This window comes from Lycorma delicatula, chromosome 4, assembly GCF_047948215.1.
Source record: "Lycorma delicatula isolate Av1 chromosome 4, ASM4794821v1, whole genome shotgun sequence".
In the NCBI taxonomy this organism is placed as follows: Eukaryota; Metazoa; Arthropoda; class Insecta; order Hemiptera; family Fulgoridae; genus Lycorma; species Lycorma delicatula.
This window is the reverse complement of record NC_134458.1, coordinates 199,118,939-199,136,575: the sequence shown is the minus strand read 5'-3', so window position 1 is coordinate 199,136,575 and position 17,637 is coordinate 199,118,939. Positions and strand designations below refer to the sequence as shown.

The window sequence follows — 17,637 nt, the reverse complement described above, 5'->3', positions numbered from 1 at the left end:
CGTCTCCCTAACGTTTCTCCAGCGCTACCGCAATGACTGAGAAGATATTTTGAACAAAATTGTCACAGGAGACGAGACACGGATCCATTTCGAAACTGAAGATACAAAAGAACAATTCAAACAGCGGATGCATTCTCAATCTCCCAGTAAACCAAAGAAGTTCAAGCGAACCTTCTCCAACAGAAAGCGTATGGCTACTGTGTTCTGGGACCGGAATGGAGTTCTCTTGGTGGAATTCATGGAACGTGGCACGACCATCACTGCAGCCTCATACTGCGTGACTCTTCAACGTCTACGAAGGGCGATTCAGAATAAGCGGAGAGGAATGTTGTCATCAGGCATTGTCTTTCTCCATGACAATGCTCGGCCGCACACTGCAGCTGTAACAAAGAACCTCCTGCAGCGTTTTCGTCGGGAAGTATTTGATCACCCACCATACAGCCCGGACTTGGCGCCATCCGATTTTCACCTCTTTGCTCACATGAAACGCTGACTAGGAGGGCAAATTTTGGCACAGACATCGAGCTGCAGACCGGCGTAGAAACACGGCTGAAAACACAGGCGGCTCCGTTCTACGACGAGGGTATTGGAAAGTTGGTACCACGTTACGACAAATCTCTAAATCGGAGTGGCGACTATGTAGAGAAATAGCGTAACTATGTAAGTACTTGTTACAAATAAATTTTTTTTTATTTTCACTGTGGTTTTAATTTCGTGACCGATCGGACCTTGAAAAAAATAACCCTCGAATTACTAAATTTTACAAAATTTTAGGATTCTGCTAATGTGGAATTTATTAAAGTACGACTAAGATACGGGTCCACTGTAATCAGTTATTACAAATTACTAAATAGGAAGTATTATGTTACAATTTTTCTAAATAAGTTTAAAAATAGTTCCTCAAAATGAAAATAAATTTCAAGAATTTAATGATCGGTAGAAAATATGGTTACTGATGTAACATATGAATTACAATGACAAGACGAAAAACAAAGATGACAAAACACTGCTTAAATACTTATTCTTATCAAAAAAAATTGTTTTGTGATAAAATAATAAGATAAACAGAAGAAGAAGTAACTCTACAAGTATGTTTTTTATATTGAATAAATAAATCAATTAAGATTACTTTGTTTTAATTTACTGCTGTCAAAATGTAATCCTCTTTAAAAAAAGAATGAATAATAGCTTTTAAGTCAGTGTGCAATGTTTGGTAACCTACAACAAAACTCATGTAAAAAAAAGGTAAGTAATACTGCACTTATATTATTGCATACAAGACTGACACTAACCAATATCATTATAATACGTTAGGTTAAGGTTTAAAAAATAACACATTTAAATAAAATTCTTAAAAACCAACTATTAAATTTTTAGAGAATATTATATTCTTAATACATTTCCCTTATTGAGCAAAAGCAACTTACAGGTATTGCTTCTTTACAAAAGGGAACGCATTAATTTGCACCAGTTTTTCTACACTATTTGTCCTGGTATTTGTTATAATTGAGATGCATGAAAAGTCTTGAGATACAAACACAACTAACCAAGGTTACCGTCTGAAAGTATCGATGTAGATGAAATAACTAATCCCTGCGGTTAACCTAACAAAGTTAACGCTTGATGTCCCAGATATCATTTACATATATCGGCCGGCATAGCATACTGATCTGAAACAGTATGATTTGGCTCAGTAAGAATTTAATTGGAAATCACTTCATTTCTCACTTTCTTAAAAAGCCAGACATTTAATGCTAATTATTTTTAAGAAATAATTTATCGATGTTTGATGCCCATAGGTAAGAATCTTAGACTGATATTTTGAAAATTAAAATTAAAAAAATCAAAACTGAAGGTTAACTCAACATCGGTGAAAAAATTTTAAAATCATATTATTATTACTACTGCTAACTTACAGCTGATAAATTGGGTTAGTGGACAAAATAATTTTTTTGGCGGGTAGTCTTTGCTAATGAAGTTTGATTAATGTATTGTAGGAGGGACCAACATCAATTTTTTTTCAATTGAAGTTTATTTTTAAGTAATATTATGATAATTATTCATTTATGTTGATGAAGTAAGTATTTTAATATCTTATTGAAGACTGATCACCACTAGAGTTTTTAAGTTCTTCCTTTTTTATTATCGATAGAATTCATAGTAGTATTACACTTTTTAGGTTAATTTAAGAATGACTTAATTAATTTAAATGTTATAACATTTTTAATAGCAAATTAAATTTGTAAACATTTCAAATTGTTAGAATTCATTTCGTATCACATGTTCAATAATTAGTTAACTGTATATACTTACGTAAAAGTTAACCGATAAAATTATCTATCGATTAAGAATAATATTATATTTAAAAATAAGTTAAATATATATAATTAAACATGATATCCTCCAATGTGTTTTAATTAATGATTAACAAAAAAAAATTAAGTCGGGCGATCAGATTCCAGGGTACCTGACAGTATGAAGCTAAAAAGTGAAACTGAGCACTGGAGGAACCTTTCCAAATATAAAAACAAAAGAAAGTATTTTTTTAAACATATAATAGTAACTCTTTAATCCCAGTTGGAAAACTTAAAACAATCACAGAACAAAGAAGACTAAATATATCGATACTTGCACTTCAAGAAACCAGATTCTTAGATGAAAACACTTTTGAATCTGACAGCTTCAGAATTTTTAAGGGGAAAGTTGGCAAAGAACAATGAAAAATGTTCCACGCCTTGGAACAGCTTTTATGGTCAATAAAAATTTTTTAGACACAGTCATTGAGACTTCAAAGGTGTAGATTCAAGGTTATACTTATAAACATAATTTTTGTTTCCTAACATGGAATACATGATTTTACTCTGTTTTTTGATGCTGAAAACGAATATGAACTCAGAATCTTTCTATTATTTATTGTTTTGAAACATTTAAAAATTTTAATTAAAGGATTTTTCATTTTTCAACATATAGTTAGCATTTTAAGCTCCTACATTGTATTTTGTTAGCTCATTTTTTATCGTTTAACACAATTTGTAAGCTATAAATAAACAATGCTAGACAAAGAATTAAATCATATCATAGTCACATATTATGACATCATATCTAATACTGAAGAGTGAGCCTTCATAGATAATATTAATCATGTCTGTGCAGGTCAAAACATGTAGCTGAAAACACAACTGTGTTGTTCGTATTAAGCACTGGATTTAGGAATGAATTAATTTTGTTCAGTCTTATTGCTGTCTTAAGTTTGTTAACAGTCCAGTGTCATAATGCCTTGAAATTTTGTAAATTATGCGGATGCCTTTTGTTATGTAAGTAGTGAGTTTACTGTAAAATCAAATAGAAAAAGCATTAAACCATTAATTAAAAAAGCATATCGTTTGTACATTCAGTGTAAAATTGGTGATCAGCATAAGGCGTGGAGTCCTCATATAGTATGCACTAGTTGTTCTGCATGTTTAAGAGGATGGTTGAAAGATACACAGAAGGCTTTGCCATTTGGTGTACCTATGGTTTTGTGTGAACCAAAGGATCATGTAACCGATTGTTACTTTAGTTTAACAAGTGTGTCTGGAATTTCTAAAAATATCTAAACACATTGTAAAATATCCTTCATTGCAATCTACAATCAAACATGTACCTCACAGTGCAATTATTCTAGTTCCTAAGCCACCTGTGATTGTATGTTTTGAAAGCAGCAATAAAGTCTTGATTTTATCAAATACATAAGAGAAAGGTAGGTACATCAGGGTACGGCAGCTAATTCAAGTGGAGAGATTTAATGATTTAAACAGTTTTTAAGCAGATTTTCTGCTTTCAACTTGAGATTATCTAACAAGATACTGTAACTTCTTAGGCAATGATTAGTTTTATTTTAATTTTATAAGCATCAGTAAAAAATATTCTTTGTATCATAACATGAGTATTAGTAATTAGTTTAGTATTTTTTTTATAAACTTTCAATTCATGTTTTTTAAATCTACTTTATATTTATCTTTTAGCCCAACAGACTGGTCTAACAGTAAACTCATCGTCACAGGTTCTCAGGTTCAAATCCTAGTAAAATTTGGTTGCTTTTATACAGATTTGAATACCTAGACAGTGGTTACTGGACTACTCTGTAGTTGGGTTTTATTAATCATACATCTCAGGAATTGACGTTCTAAGTTTGTACAAGAATCAGGCCGACTCACTTCATTTACATGTCATACATATCATCCTCATCTCATTGGGCATGTGATTTGCTTACTACTCAATAGTTGAACAGATTGCAACGTGAATGATAGGAAATAATATTTTTTTACCTTTTCCAATTTCCCTAGGATATGATTTACTGATGTATGTTTAATAATCAAAACATACATTTAGTTTCACTTGCAAATGTGCATAACTCTTTTTGTAAATATAATGGTACATTTATACTAAAAACAAATCATGTTGTAAAGTGTTTATCTTAGAATTATTTTACAATCTAAAAATGCCTTAAAAATTCTGTAACAAGTTTTAAAAAAATTCCATTTCCATAGTTTCATTTTAGTCAGGATTATAATCTTAAGAGGAAAGTCTTCAACAATAACATAAAGGTTGTTAAAAAAATAAAATAAAAATAAAGAAAGAAAGGGAAAAACAATAAGCTTTGGATTCAACCACATCTATGGTCAAGAGACAAATAAATATAGTGCTTCTATCTTTTAAATAAACTAAGACAAAACATATCAGATAAATTCAGCTGTGGAGAATAGGAAGAAGTTTTTATTGGATATCCCCGTGAGAACAAAATTATAATTCAAAAAATTATCAGTATAGACAGCCCTATTTTCTTAAACATGTTATCATATATAATCATTTACATTATACATAATTTGCATTTATATTATAATTGTAAGATATTTTAAAACAAATTTTTCCTTTGACCTTTACATACGCTGGATGGAAAAATGTGAAACTTGTTTAGAAATATTAAAAATGTTTAAAGAAAATGTTAAACAAAGTAAATGTCCCTTAACTCAACTAACAATGCTAACATAGGCAGAGCATTTTTATTATAATTTATCTATTTTTTCTCTAAGGCATAACATTTACACCCAATTTACAGTCACATTATGATGATAAAAGATTTTTTATTGTACGAAAAAATAATAATTCTAGGCCTGATTCAGATGAAGAAGAACCTTCCAGATGAAAGACAGAGACACCACTACTCCACCACAGAAATTGGCGGCGGGTATAACAAATGCTAAATACTAAAATTTTAGAATAAGCTATTACCATTAATGGATAATAATTTTTACCATTTTGCATTTATGTATGTTCACAATTAACTAATGTTGTGCCTTTAAATGCATTTTAATAATTATAACTATCTACTGTAATGTCTACAAACTTCATATAATAAGTAAAAATTTGTCAAATTTTTAATAATGTAGGTAAAATGTTCTGGAATGGTGATCTGATCTACTTTTTTTTATTAAAAAAATATTTTTAACTGTATACATAGAAAAAAAAACAGATAAATAATGAATACAAAATAATTAACCTTACCTTTTACTGAGGAGGTATAACAAAAAACAGAGCTGCTTTTAAAGCTCCTATGATGATGGGATGATTAAAATAGTGTTATAAACACATTTTAAAGACTCGCCAAAAAGTTATTTTCTCAATTATAAAAATCTATTATATAGAAATGAGTAATAAATGAATAACAAAAATTATTTCTGTACCTGATATGAAATGTAAAAAACATCACGTCTATGTTTTGACATATCCTTCCTTGTCAGAAAACAAGCAACTGAATAGGTAAGAAAAATTAAGCATTAAAGACAATGTATTCAAGATTTTGTTGATAAATCAAAAAGTAGAACTTTTACAATTTCTGTATAAATTCTCTTGTTCTACTATCTATGAAGGGCAGCTGAAATGTAATAAATAACGGAACATAATGTGACACACATCAGATGCAAACTCTGATGATTTTGTGAAGTTGAAATTTCAATCTATTTCACATCCTCAATACCATCCAGATTTGGCATCCTGTGATTTTAACTTCTTTCCTCTATTAAAAAGGGATGTTAAGGGTATTCATTTAACCACGGTTGATGAAGTGAAGAATGCGGTGAGGTTGTGGATCAAGGAAAGATTGTCAAATATTAGCCAAACGAAACGTAACAGCAATGTTCTCACCGCCTAGGCTTGATATACGAGGAAGGAGAGTTACTAGAATCTGTATTTATACAATTTGATGACAAGACTTTATCTTAAAATGAAAGATGTTGATGGCTGCGTAGCCATTTCACCAATTTGTACAACATTCCAAGCGACAAAGGAATACGGAAATGTCGAGCACAGAATGCTACCTCTATTATTAAGCTGGGCTACAACCAGTCGCAAACTGCAGGGTACATCTTTTGACAGGGCAGTGATAGAACTCGGCAAGAAAAATTTTGCCAAGGGACAAATTTATGTCACTCTTAGTCGAGTTAAAACTTTAGAGGGCATCGCCTTGTCTGATTTGGACCCGAATAAGTTATTAAATAGACCACGTGATGAGAAAGCTGTGACACAAGTGATGAGGTCACATAATCTATACAATTTATAGGTTTCATTATCGCAAGTAGACATTTGGACAAGGTTTGCGAGTACCTGGTTAAAAAGTGTTTATAATAACTACAGAATATTATTTATTGCAAAATTATAGTATTTAACTTGTTTCGTGCAGGTGATGTCGGTCAGGAACGTCTTGTATGATTATTTAATATTGCAAAATTAGAATTTATTAATGCAAAGTATAAATATTTATATTATCATTTTGCAATTAGGGATAATACTTTTTCACTATTTTATATAAATATTAAATATAGGTTTAATATTTATCTTGAGTCGGAGGAAAGTAGCAAAGAAAAAAAATTAAAAAAGGAATGAGAGTTTAAGGAGGAAAAATTGAGAAAGAAATGCCATGAACATTTCCACAAACATAAATAAACTGTTATTAATATCCCCTAGTCATACGAGGAATAGAGCCAGCACTTAACTAGTGCGAGCGGTCGGCAGCTAAGGGTGTCGAGCCATTCAGTTTGTTATTTTTACTAAAATTATTATCGGATTTGATTAAAATATATACGGGATCACTGCAAAAGTATATACTTTCGATTAAAAAAAGATTATCAAAATTTATTTACTAACATCGGAGATATTGTGTAACATACATTAAAAAAAAGGAAGAAATACATTGAGACCTCCTCCTTTTTTGAAGTTGGTTAAAAATATAAGGGTTGTAATAAGTTTTAATTAAACCCTAAAAATATGTATAACATGTATAAAAAATCCTTATAAATAGGTACTGTAGTTAAAATGTCCTCTACATTAACAAACAGAATTAATAAAGATTAATGACTGCCAGTTTAAAAGCGATATACATTAAATCAAAATAAATAAATTCATTTATTTTATAACTATAAAATCTGTTTAATTTATAAACTCAGATTACAAATGTCGGTTCACATACAATTAACTGTTGTAACCTGATCTGACTGGCAAATATGAGCTTGAAGTCTGATGCACGCTTCTAAATCTTGCAGTAAATATCTTAAAAAGGAAAAGGTGGCAACCGTTTTCTGAACTTCTTCAGAATTTGTTTAAAATTTAATTATTCCTGCCTATAATGATACGCTTAAAGCGTTTGTTGCTTTTGAGACCGATCGGTCCTATTTGATACGCGCCACCTGCCTGAGGGACCGGCCGGTCTCAAGTTGACTCGCGATATTCTGGCGCCTGTCTGGCGATAAGCATGCTGCTACTTACATCCTAGCTAGTACTGTGCCGTTGTTCATTCGAGTAAGAAGTGTAATACTGTGCAGGTGGTAATATACATTATCATTATTCTTCGCTAGTCACTTTTACGCTCGGTTTCGCGTTCATTTTATCGTATTCATTCGTTTTTTCTTGTGTTTATTCAATTTATCTTTTTTTCATAGTTAGTTTTATTTTCATTACATTATTAACAATTATTAAAAAAAAACAAAATGAAATGTGCGACTTTCCGGGGCCTTCGCGTACAAAAAGGCACTACGTGTCCAAAAAAAAATGATTTTTGTTTAGATTGCGATACAGAAGATCGCCTGGACTGTGAAGATAGCTATTCTGAATATGAATTTTGCGACTTTGATTCATTAGACGGTGAAAAATCAGATGTTGAAGATTCATGTCGCTTCGAATTAACAGACCGGGTAGAAATGAACGGAGAAGATATTTCCAATATTTCTCAAAGACTCTGCTCACAGAACACGGTGAAAACAGCTACCTCAAAACAGTGACGAACGTTAGTTAAACAGAAATTTTAACTCGTACCTACAGGATATATAAATCGAAAACTACACGTTCTTTGTAAATCGAACGATTTAATCGAAGAGTATAAAAATATTCTCAACAAAAAGACTATCTTTCTTCTTAAATAAATAATAAACAGATAATTCTTAAGAAATAAAATAAATCTAAAATTCATAGTTTTTCAAATATTAAGAATATTGTTTTGAAATAGATCGAAATAAAAGTATGTGACCGGTCGGTCTCATCGGCGGCGTGGGACCGATCGGTTACAAGACTTTTCATATTTCTTGAGGTAAAAATAACAAACGGTATAGTAACCGTTATTTACGGATATTTAGTTGTTATAAATAAAACTATTGTCTCTATCTGGAATCCAATAGACAAAAAGAAAAACGAGCGTTACAATTTACCGCCTTATGATATTATTTATTTTCCTTTTTATTTACTTTTTCTTTTCTAATTAAAATACAAATGAAAAAAAATAAATTCTCAAACGATTTGTCAACCGGACATTTAAAAGGAGCGCTATCCTAATCTATTGAAAGTTAATATATTTTTAAGCGTTATAATATAGAGTTAAAAACATCTTAAATTTGGACAATTTGAGCAGAAAGTTAATTTTTAAAAAGATTTTAACGTACACTCTTTACTAGTGTAATAATACTTGAAAACTATTTCCATATTTATAAAATATAAGAAGTTTCATGTCGATGGCTTGCAGCACTAAAATAAAAAGGTAAGAAAAAATTATGGAACTCTATTCTCAGACGGGGTAACCGCTCTTAAGAGTTGTTACACCACATTTATCAAAACATTTAGAGAAAAAATAATTTTAAAACATACGAAAACAAAAATGGGTCAAGAGGTAGTAATGACTAAGCTTGCTATTTCTTAGATGTTAGGGGGTTAAATCTCTAATGTTAGAGGATAGTTTCACCCATATAAAAGTCAATAGATTCGAATGCCAAAAGTTTGGAAAAGTTCAATAAAATCCTATACTTGATTTTCATAATTAAAGTGCAGAACTCGCTAACCTTCTGAAAAAATATAAAACATTTCCACCTTCATAACATATTTAAAAAAAAAAAAAAAAACTAAAAATATATAAAGTTAATAAATTGAAATAATAATAAATAAACAACATTTGTGAAATAATTTCAACAGAATTTATCATCACCCCCACAGTGTATCGATTAATGAAGACCCAGAAATGCAATGATTAAAGGGGTACGGTTTTTTTTTAAACCTTATTCTGAAACATTTTTTTTTTAAATTACAATTTCTAGCAGTACTTTCGACAATTTTCTATCGACTTTTTAAATAAAATTATTTTATTTTCTTTATTATTAACTAAAAATAAATATCGATTAAAATTTTCAACATCACTTATAAAGATAGCAATATCTAAATAATTTAATTTTTTTAAATTATTTTACTCGTAAATGCTACAACACTTAATTTTTCAGATTCTTAGTAAACTGATTCCGGGATGCTTAACTCGAAAACCAAATAATCAAAATTTTAAAAAACTTGTAAGACTTAATTTGTCTTTTAGATAATTATTGTTATTATTATACGTAATATTAAAAATCAGGTTAGATGAATAAATATTATTTTCTAAAAAATATATATATATTTATATAACCTCAGAGAGATGAACTAAAAACAACCTGTTGCCATACATTAGAAAAAAACAAATAATGGATTTTAAAAAGTATTAAATCTCCTAATTTCCCTGCTTGTCATAACCGAACAAATGATTTATTTGAACCTGTCATAAATATTCTAAAAAAAAATATATAAATGCTTCTAAGGATATAAATTGCATGACCTAATTTAAAAAATAAGCAACCCATCCCAAAGTAGGGTGCATATCTTTTAACTTATATTATGAATGTTGAAAATACGGCAAAAAATGCTCTAGAAGATGATGAGATAGAGAATGAAAAAAAACTGTATACGGTTCACAAACGACAAGATATTTTTAGGACAGAAAGTACAGGTTGTTCGATAGATGATTTAAAAATTCGAAGACATCATGGCATAAGAAGGAATAAAAATGAATGTTGAATAAGCAAATGTTATGAGAATGGGATTCAATAAAAGAATAAATATCTACACAAAACAAGAAAGAATTAAACGATTAAAACAGTACAGGTATTCAGATATGATTTTAACTAAAGATTGCAAAAGTTAAAATAAAAAAAATAAATAAATAGAATAGTAACAGCTAAGGAGGCATTCGATAGAAAGAAGTGGGTATTGTTTATACAGCAAGATATGATATAATTACGACTTGAGAAAGCACCTTATGAAGTTTTACAGAAAAAGATGCTAAGAAAATAGGGAAAAAGAAAGGCTGTAGGCATTTGAAATGCATGCATGGAGGAGGTTGGAAAAGGTAGGTGGACAGATCAGGTGAAAAATGAAGAAGTAACAAGTAGAATAAACAAGAATTGAAGCTTAATCAGAATAGAGCAAAGCTAAATGACCGAGACATATCAAAAGAGGAGAAGGATTGACTAAAACAGTGCTATGACGATCTGAAGAAGGTGGAAAAAAGTAGATTATATTGTCCAAAACAATTTGTCATCATATAAACCTAGACTTTTAATCTGATTTTTACATACTGTTAAATATTAAAAACTCACACTGCATGTGCCAGCACCTCCATATAACATTGTTCAATCGAATTTTATCTTTCCATCTTAACCTGATACCCTTGAAACGATTCCATTTTGGTGATGTAAGTTTCTGCCTGAAACAAAAATAAATAAAAATGTTAAAAGGAAAGATTTTTAGTACTAATAAACATATGATATTTGTAATTTCACATGTGATGAATAAATTTTTTAAATTTGTTTATGAATAATTCAAAATAACGAGTAAACTGTTAAAAAAGAATTCTTTAATTAAAGAATGCGATATGTATGCACTTAATCTTATGTTAAGAGCCGTAACTTATCAATAACATAGCCTGACAATAGAAACCACTTGATTGTGAAAATGAAATAGGATTCTCAAATAAGACGTACTATGTCAAAACTTTCTAAGGTAATAAGGAGTGAAGTTATTCTTTTATTGCATTTCTCATATGTTGGATATACCGTTGCAGGAAGGCAAGATAAGAACATTGCAATTTAGGTGATATTTAGCCCTATGCTACTACCATCATTCTGTTCAATAAAGGAAATAGGAATGTATAATGAATATTACTACTCTCGGGGAAAGAAACTATAAGTCTCTTGCACATCAGATGCTATACGTGCATCATAGTTATATGACTGGGACGGTAAATGTAATGCAAAAAATTAATGTAATCCTTCCTGTTGAGAAAGAATGCCTGACTATATGAGTAAAAACAAGCTCGACTTAGTATCAGTACAAATCAAAAAATATGGGAGAAAAAACTTAGGGCAAATTTTTTTTTAAATGGTATAGCATAGAAGAAAAATAATTAATATAAGTTATTAATAAGTAATACAATCATATATAAGAAATTTTCTAAAATTTGAACTCTTTTCCATAAGATTACAGGAAGGTCCATTACCAAAATCAAAAGCATAAAATCACATGGTTTCATCGATATATGTTGACAAGGTTTCTTTACAAGTTAAGTTTAACTACTTTAAAATATAACTTAAATAAAACTGTCAAATATAAATTTGACAGTAAGATTATAGAGCAAAAAGATAAACACAAAAGATGCACAATAGAAAACTAGCTCATACAAAATCTTTAAACTTGAAAAACAGATGAAGTATCAGAAATTACAAAAAATCCCCAAAAAAATTAATAACTTGTACAATTTCCTTATAAGGAAATGTTTTAAATAAGGTTTGTGCTTTAATAAAAGTCTGTTATCGATATTAGAAGAAAACTAATAAAATGTGAGATCAGATACGACCTTAATTGCTTGGACAGTAGGGATGCAGATTTTAGATTATGCAGTCTGGCAAATTTCTGTCTCATTTCTTGCATCATTTTTGCAATCCACAATTTCAGCCACATTTCAACTTATCTGAACAAATGAGATGCTATTTTGTTTACAACAAAAGCCTTAAAATTTTATGTATTAAAACATAATTCAATAAAACTACTATTTTCAGAGGTATTATAAAATTAAAAGTCTTTAATGGCGGTCATTTTTTAATCTCCATAGTTAAAATTTTCAAACTTATATTTTATAAAAGTTGTTGTAGGGTACATACATTCAAAAGTTCATTAAAATATCTCAATCTGTTAAGACATAATTTTTTATTGAAAATACACAAAATGGTGTACGGACAGAATATTTGTCCACATGAACTATTTTGTTTATTTTGATGTCCTGAACCAGTCGCTTAAGTTTAGGTAACACCTGTATACCTGGGAGGGGAGATGGTACCTATATCATGTTATCCATGATGTTTCCTTGTCTGATAATATCCAAAATCAAAGCTAGAATACATATAGCCAAATATTTGTGCCAAAGTTCAACTTTTTTGATCAACAAGGTTTTCAGATACGAGGAAAAAACAGTTTGAGATAATGTTGAATGTCCCCCCTACATCCAAGCGACTTAAAACTTTTTAAGTAACTTAATAAGTACCTTCATCATACTAAAGCTTCAGTTTCTATGACCACTACACAAAAAGTCAAATATTCATAATGACAGAAAGTACCCCACTCCTCTTTGATTTTGCCCAGAATTTAATTTTATCTACGCTCCATTATATAGAAACTTTTTGGGTCATTTTCAAAGAATTTATGTTTTGATTAATATCTAGGCCAACATGCATATATGAATACATACATCTTCCAGTTTTTAATATGTTTTTTTTTTGATTCAGGGGCCATGAAACATCAAAATTCTCCAAAAAATAAAGTGACATCAAAATTTTGGACAAACCATATATCACAGTTTTAAAGTTATAGCTACTACAGAGCAGCAATAGAGATACAAAAAGAAAGTAAAAAATAAACCATGTCTAAAAACAAAATTTACTTAATATCAAAAATAATTCTTAGTAGAAAGGAACTGGCCCGTACTACAGCTGACGGTTGCCATAAGCTAGCTATAACAAACTTGAACTTTAGGATTATAATCGCAATTAAACAAAATATTTAGGACTGAATCATTTAATCCCTATCATAATTTTATTTTAATATTGAGTAATAATCTATTATGACAGCTTTGTAATATAGCATATTATTTTGCTCTTTTCCTGTTCACTTCTTAGTGCAACAATGTTTTTAAAGGAGTAAATAAAATGTTACATAAACTTAAATTACATAATTTTTTTTTTGTTTTATTTGTGGTTTTTAATTAAAAAAGAAATACATTCAGGAAATAATGTATTATAAACTCCACAAATATACTATATATGATATAGACAGACAAAGGCAAACTGCTATTATTTTTAATGAAGTTCATAAAATGTCATTCTTCAATAATAATGCATACATAAACACAATTTTCTATAAATGTTTGTTGTTACTATGAGCAACATTTAAATGAAATGATCTAAATAATGTTTAGTTATTTTTTCAATAAGTTAAACAAGATTCTGAAAGACAGCAAAGAATTCCTAATATTTCTTACTTGTGCGCCGTGTACCTTGGTCTGAGAATAATCGGAGAAAGTTAGTTAAATTTCACAAGATTGTTTCCTGAAAATCGAAATTAATAGTAGAAAAAAATCAGTCACATCATTTTCTCAAAACTGAACAAAGTATTTCACATCCTTCAATCATTCAATAATATATTTTTCATTAAAAAATAATTCAAATTTATTTAAATTTTTATTTTCAATTTATACAGCAACACAACATACTTTTAGTATCAGTACAGTGCTACAGTTGTTTTTGTTATAATAATCACATTATATCTTTAACATCGAGTCTGAAGCTAGATAAGTTATTTCATAACGGGTGGTATATCCATTTTTTTTTCTTTTAACATATATAAATTTATTTTGTTACTGAAATCAGTCTTTGAAAAAACCCTGAAAAACTAAAAAAAAAGTTGTCCTTTTTATTCCTTTTACTCACGTGCATCACAGGCAGGGGGTAAAAGTAAGTCTTTTTGTAATTTTTGTTGTTTGATCATTTTTGGACCAACAGCTTTCCAATTAACAACCATTTTTCAATAAATTGTTTTAAAAAATGATAAAAATTTATACATTTGTACTGATATGCTAAGTAAACATATGAGTAAAGAAATGAAAAAACAACCTTCATTTCATTCATAATGGATGAAGTAGTATTTTAAAATAAAAATATGACTAAACATTTTGCAATCTATATACCACATATTGTCTATTTTTAATTATAAAAAATAAACATTCCACAATATAACAGACATTACTTGAAAAAGTGGTCAGAAAGTAGAAAGATGTGGGTCCAAAACAAAACAACAGTTAGTAGGAAATATTTTTAACATCTTTTTATTTTAGATTTCACATCAAGGTTGCAAGACAATCAAAAAAAGGGGACCTTCCTTTAGTTTTTTTTTTCTTTTTAAGGACAAATTTTAATAATGAAATGAAACTGCACAGTTTACCAGAAAAACTGGATGAAGAATTAAAGGTATGATCCTTTTTGATTATTTTTACAGTAATTATTAATTAAAACCGTCCTAGTGTGGATGTCAAGATTGTTTAATAATTTACAATATTTTCACATAACAATTAATACAACTCTGAGTGTGTATTGTTTTTAAATTAGATAATTAGTAAAAGTTGAAACTAATTTTATGTATAATGCTTGGTGAGTTGTTTGTATATTATCAGGTCTATTTTAATATCTTGTAACAGGTAAGATAGTTATTAACATTTTTGTATCTGTAAGTGTTTTTCTGTACCATCTACTAGTATAAGAAAATATAAAAGCTGTTAGCACATCCAGAATATTTTACAATTACAAGATTATAATTAAATATTTTTAAAAATACACAAAAAAAATAAGTTTTTAAAAAGTTTATACTAAGCAAAAACAGTAACAGGAAGATTTTGTATTTATTAAAAATAATTTTGAAGAAAACTTCCTTAATAATTATTTAATGAATATAAAATGCCAAATAGCACAAGTGAAATGAACTTTCAGTCAGAAATATAATGTGCTTACAACAAAAATTAATTTAAATTACAGGAAAACATTTTTGAAAGTATAAGTTTGGAGCATAGAAATGAAACTTGGATGATCGGAGTACCTAAGAAGAAAAGATTAGAAGCTTTTGAAATGTGGGGCTATAGGAGAATGTTAAAAGTAAGATGGATGGATAAAGTGACAAATGAATAGGTGTTGCAGCAAATTTATGAAGAAAAAAGCATTTGAAAAAATACAGTTAAAAGAAGAGACAGATTCATAGGCCACATATTAAGGCACCCTGGAAAAGTGGCTTTGATATTGGAGGGACAGGTAGATGGGAAAACCGTGCAGGCAGGCAACATTTGGAATATGTAAAACAAATTGCTAGGGATGTAGGATGTAGGGGGCACACCGAAATGAAATGACTGACACTAGATAGGGAATTTTGGAGAGCTGCATCTAGCCAGTCAAATGACTGAAGGCAAAAAAAAAGAATATATATTAAATGTAAACAACAAATTAAACCAGTATGCAAGAAAACCAGTTTTACATAAATTATCCTCTATCGAGTATTAATCAGTAAGACGACAGAAACTAAATGTACCATTCTAAAAACATGAAAAAAAATTCTTTGTTCATAATAAATTAAATAAAAATATAATTTGATTAGTTAATTTTATATCTATAACATTTAAATCATTATAAACTATATAGCTCATTTGGAAAAATGTACCAATTAACAACTACACACCTACCATTTTTTTTATCATACAGTAGTACATGTCAATATTTTCCCAGTTTTGAAATACATTTTTGCGTTTGAAAATGTATCAATTTTTTTTCATTAAATACTTAAAGATTCTATTCCATTTTGAAATACAGTTTCAGGTTTGAAAATGTGTAACACTTAGATTCCCCAGTCTATATATTCTACTTTGACTGACCACTCTGAGTGTATTTAAACTAACATTTCACTTTCAAATTGGGTTAATTAAAACAATGTTAAATTTAATAGTCAATTGTTTTTAAATTTGTACATAGAAAGTAGTTTTTATTTGTAATATTTCAAAAGTTTTTTTAATTTATTATTTTTTAAATATTTCTTTTATATTTATTTTTTAAATTTTGTTTTTGTATTTATATTCCCTTCAATTTACCGATGATGACTATAAAAGTAAACAAAATCTAGTTATAAAATTACTTTTTAAAGACAGTTTTCATGTTTAACAGAAATTAAAATATAGCACATTAAGCAAAATGCCTAAAATAATGGCCATCGATTCGTGAGTGTAAAGTAAGTTACAATACTCACCTTGGCAACTGTCGTAAACTTCACAAGAATGCATTAATGTCCATTATAGAGAGTTGCATACTGTATTTTGTCTGCAACTGAGAACATATAGGGGGATTATTGATTTAAATCGAAGTCGTTACAATTTCCAGGCAGAAAATATTTTTAACATTTTTCTTGATTTTGCTAGCAGGTGTGGACCACACTCATTGACTGTGTTTTTTTTTTAAGTTTAACTATAAAACCCAAGTTTCAATGAAAAAAAAATTATAACACTCAAGAAAGGTTAATGCTGACATATCTATTGCATTTGCATTGTATAGAAAAAAATACATGAACCGACCGGATTCTAAAATACTAAAGTTGATCGTTATCATCACTACTTGATGGAAAACACAGAAATCTGAGAAAATGAATAGATAAAATCTGAAACAGTGGTGAAATCATCAGTTATCCTGAGCCATATTGTCAATTCTCTTAACCAATTTATACTTCACAATTTGTCAGACACTTCTCTTTTCATCATGGTCATTGATGCATCCATTTCTAAAAAAAGTTATAAAATTGTGACATAATTTTAAACATTTAAGAAGTTTTTCAATAAGATTTTTCAAAGATACTAAAAGTAAGCAGACAGAAAATGTTACATTAAAGAAAGAACAGAAGAACTCTTACTTAATACAATAAAGAAGAAAATATTCATTAAATATGTATATTATTGAATCAAGGTAACAAAAAAAATTGCATATTCATAATTTAATTAGAAGTAAAAATGAATAATATTCAGTAATAATAAAAATACTTTAACAATAATGATATGTAAGCAACGTATACTTTGGGTTTCAGTGAAGTCCCAAGAAACCCAGAAAAATAATTTCAGAATTTAAATGCAATTGTTTTTTTCCTACACTATTAGTTTTTTTAATTTAATAAAAGTTTTCTAACTTAATG

General features: G+C 28.9%; 1 protein-coding gene across 3 annotated transcripts in view; it reads right to left on the bottom strand.

Annotated features, from left to right (window-relative positions):
* The window catches only part of Mondo (MLX interacting protein mondo), a 284,390-nt gene that overhangs the window by 135,739 nt on the left and 131,014 nt on the right, over positions 1-17,637 (bottom strand). For all 3 annotated transcript variants that reach the window (XM_075364989.1, XM_075364990.1, XM_075364991.1), the window contains exon 2: positions 10,977-11,083. In XM_075364989.1, the coding sequence (XP_075221104.1) occupies positions 10,977-11,083 (107 nt within the window). The remainder of the gene's footprint in view (positions 1-10,976; positions 11,084-17,637) is intronic.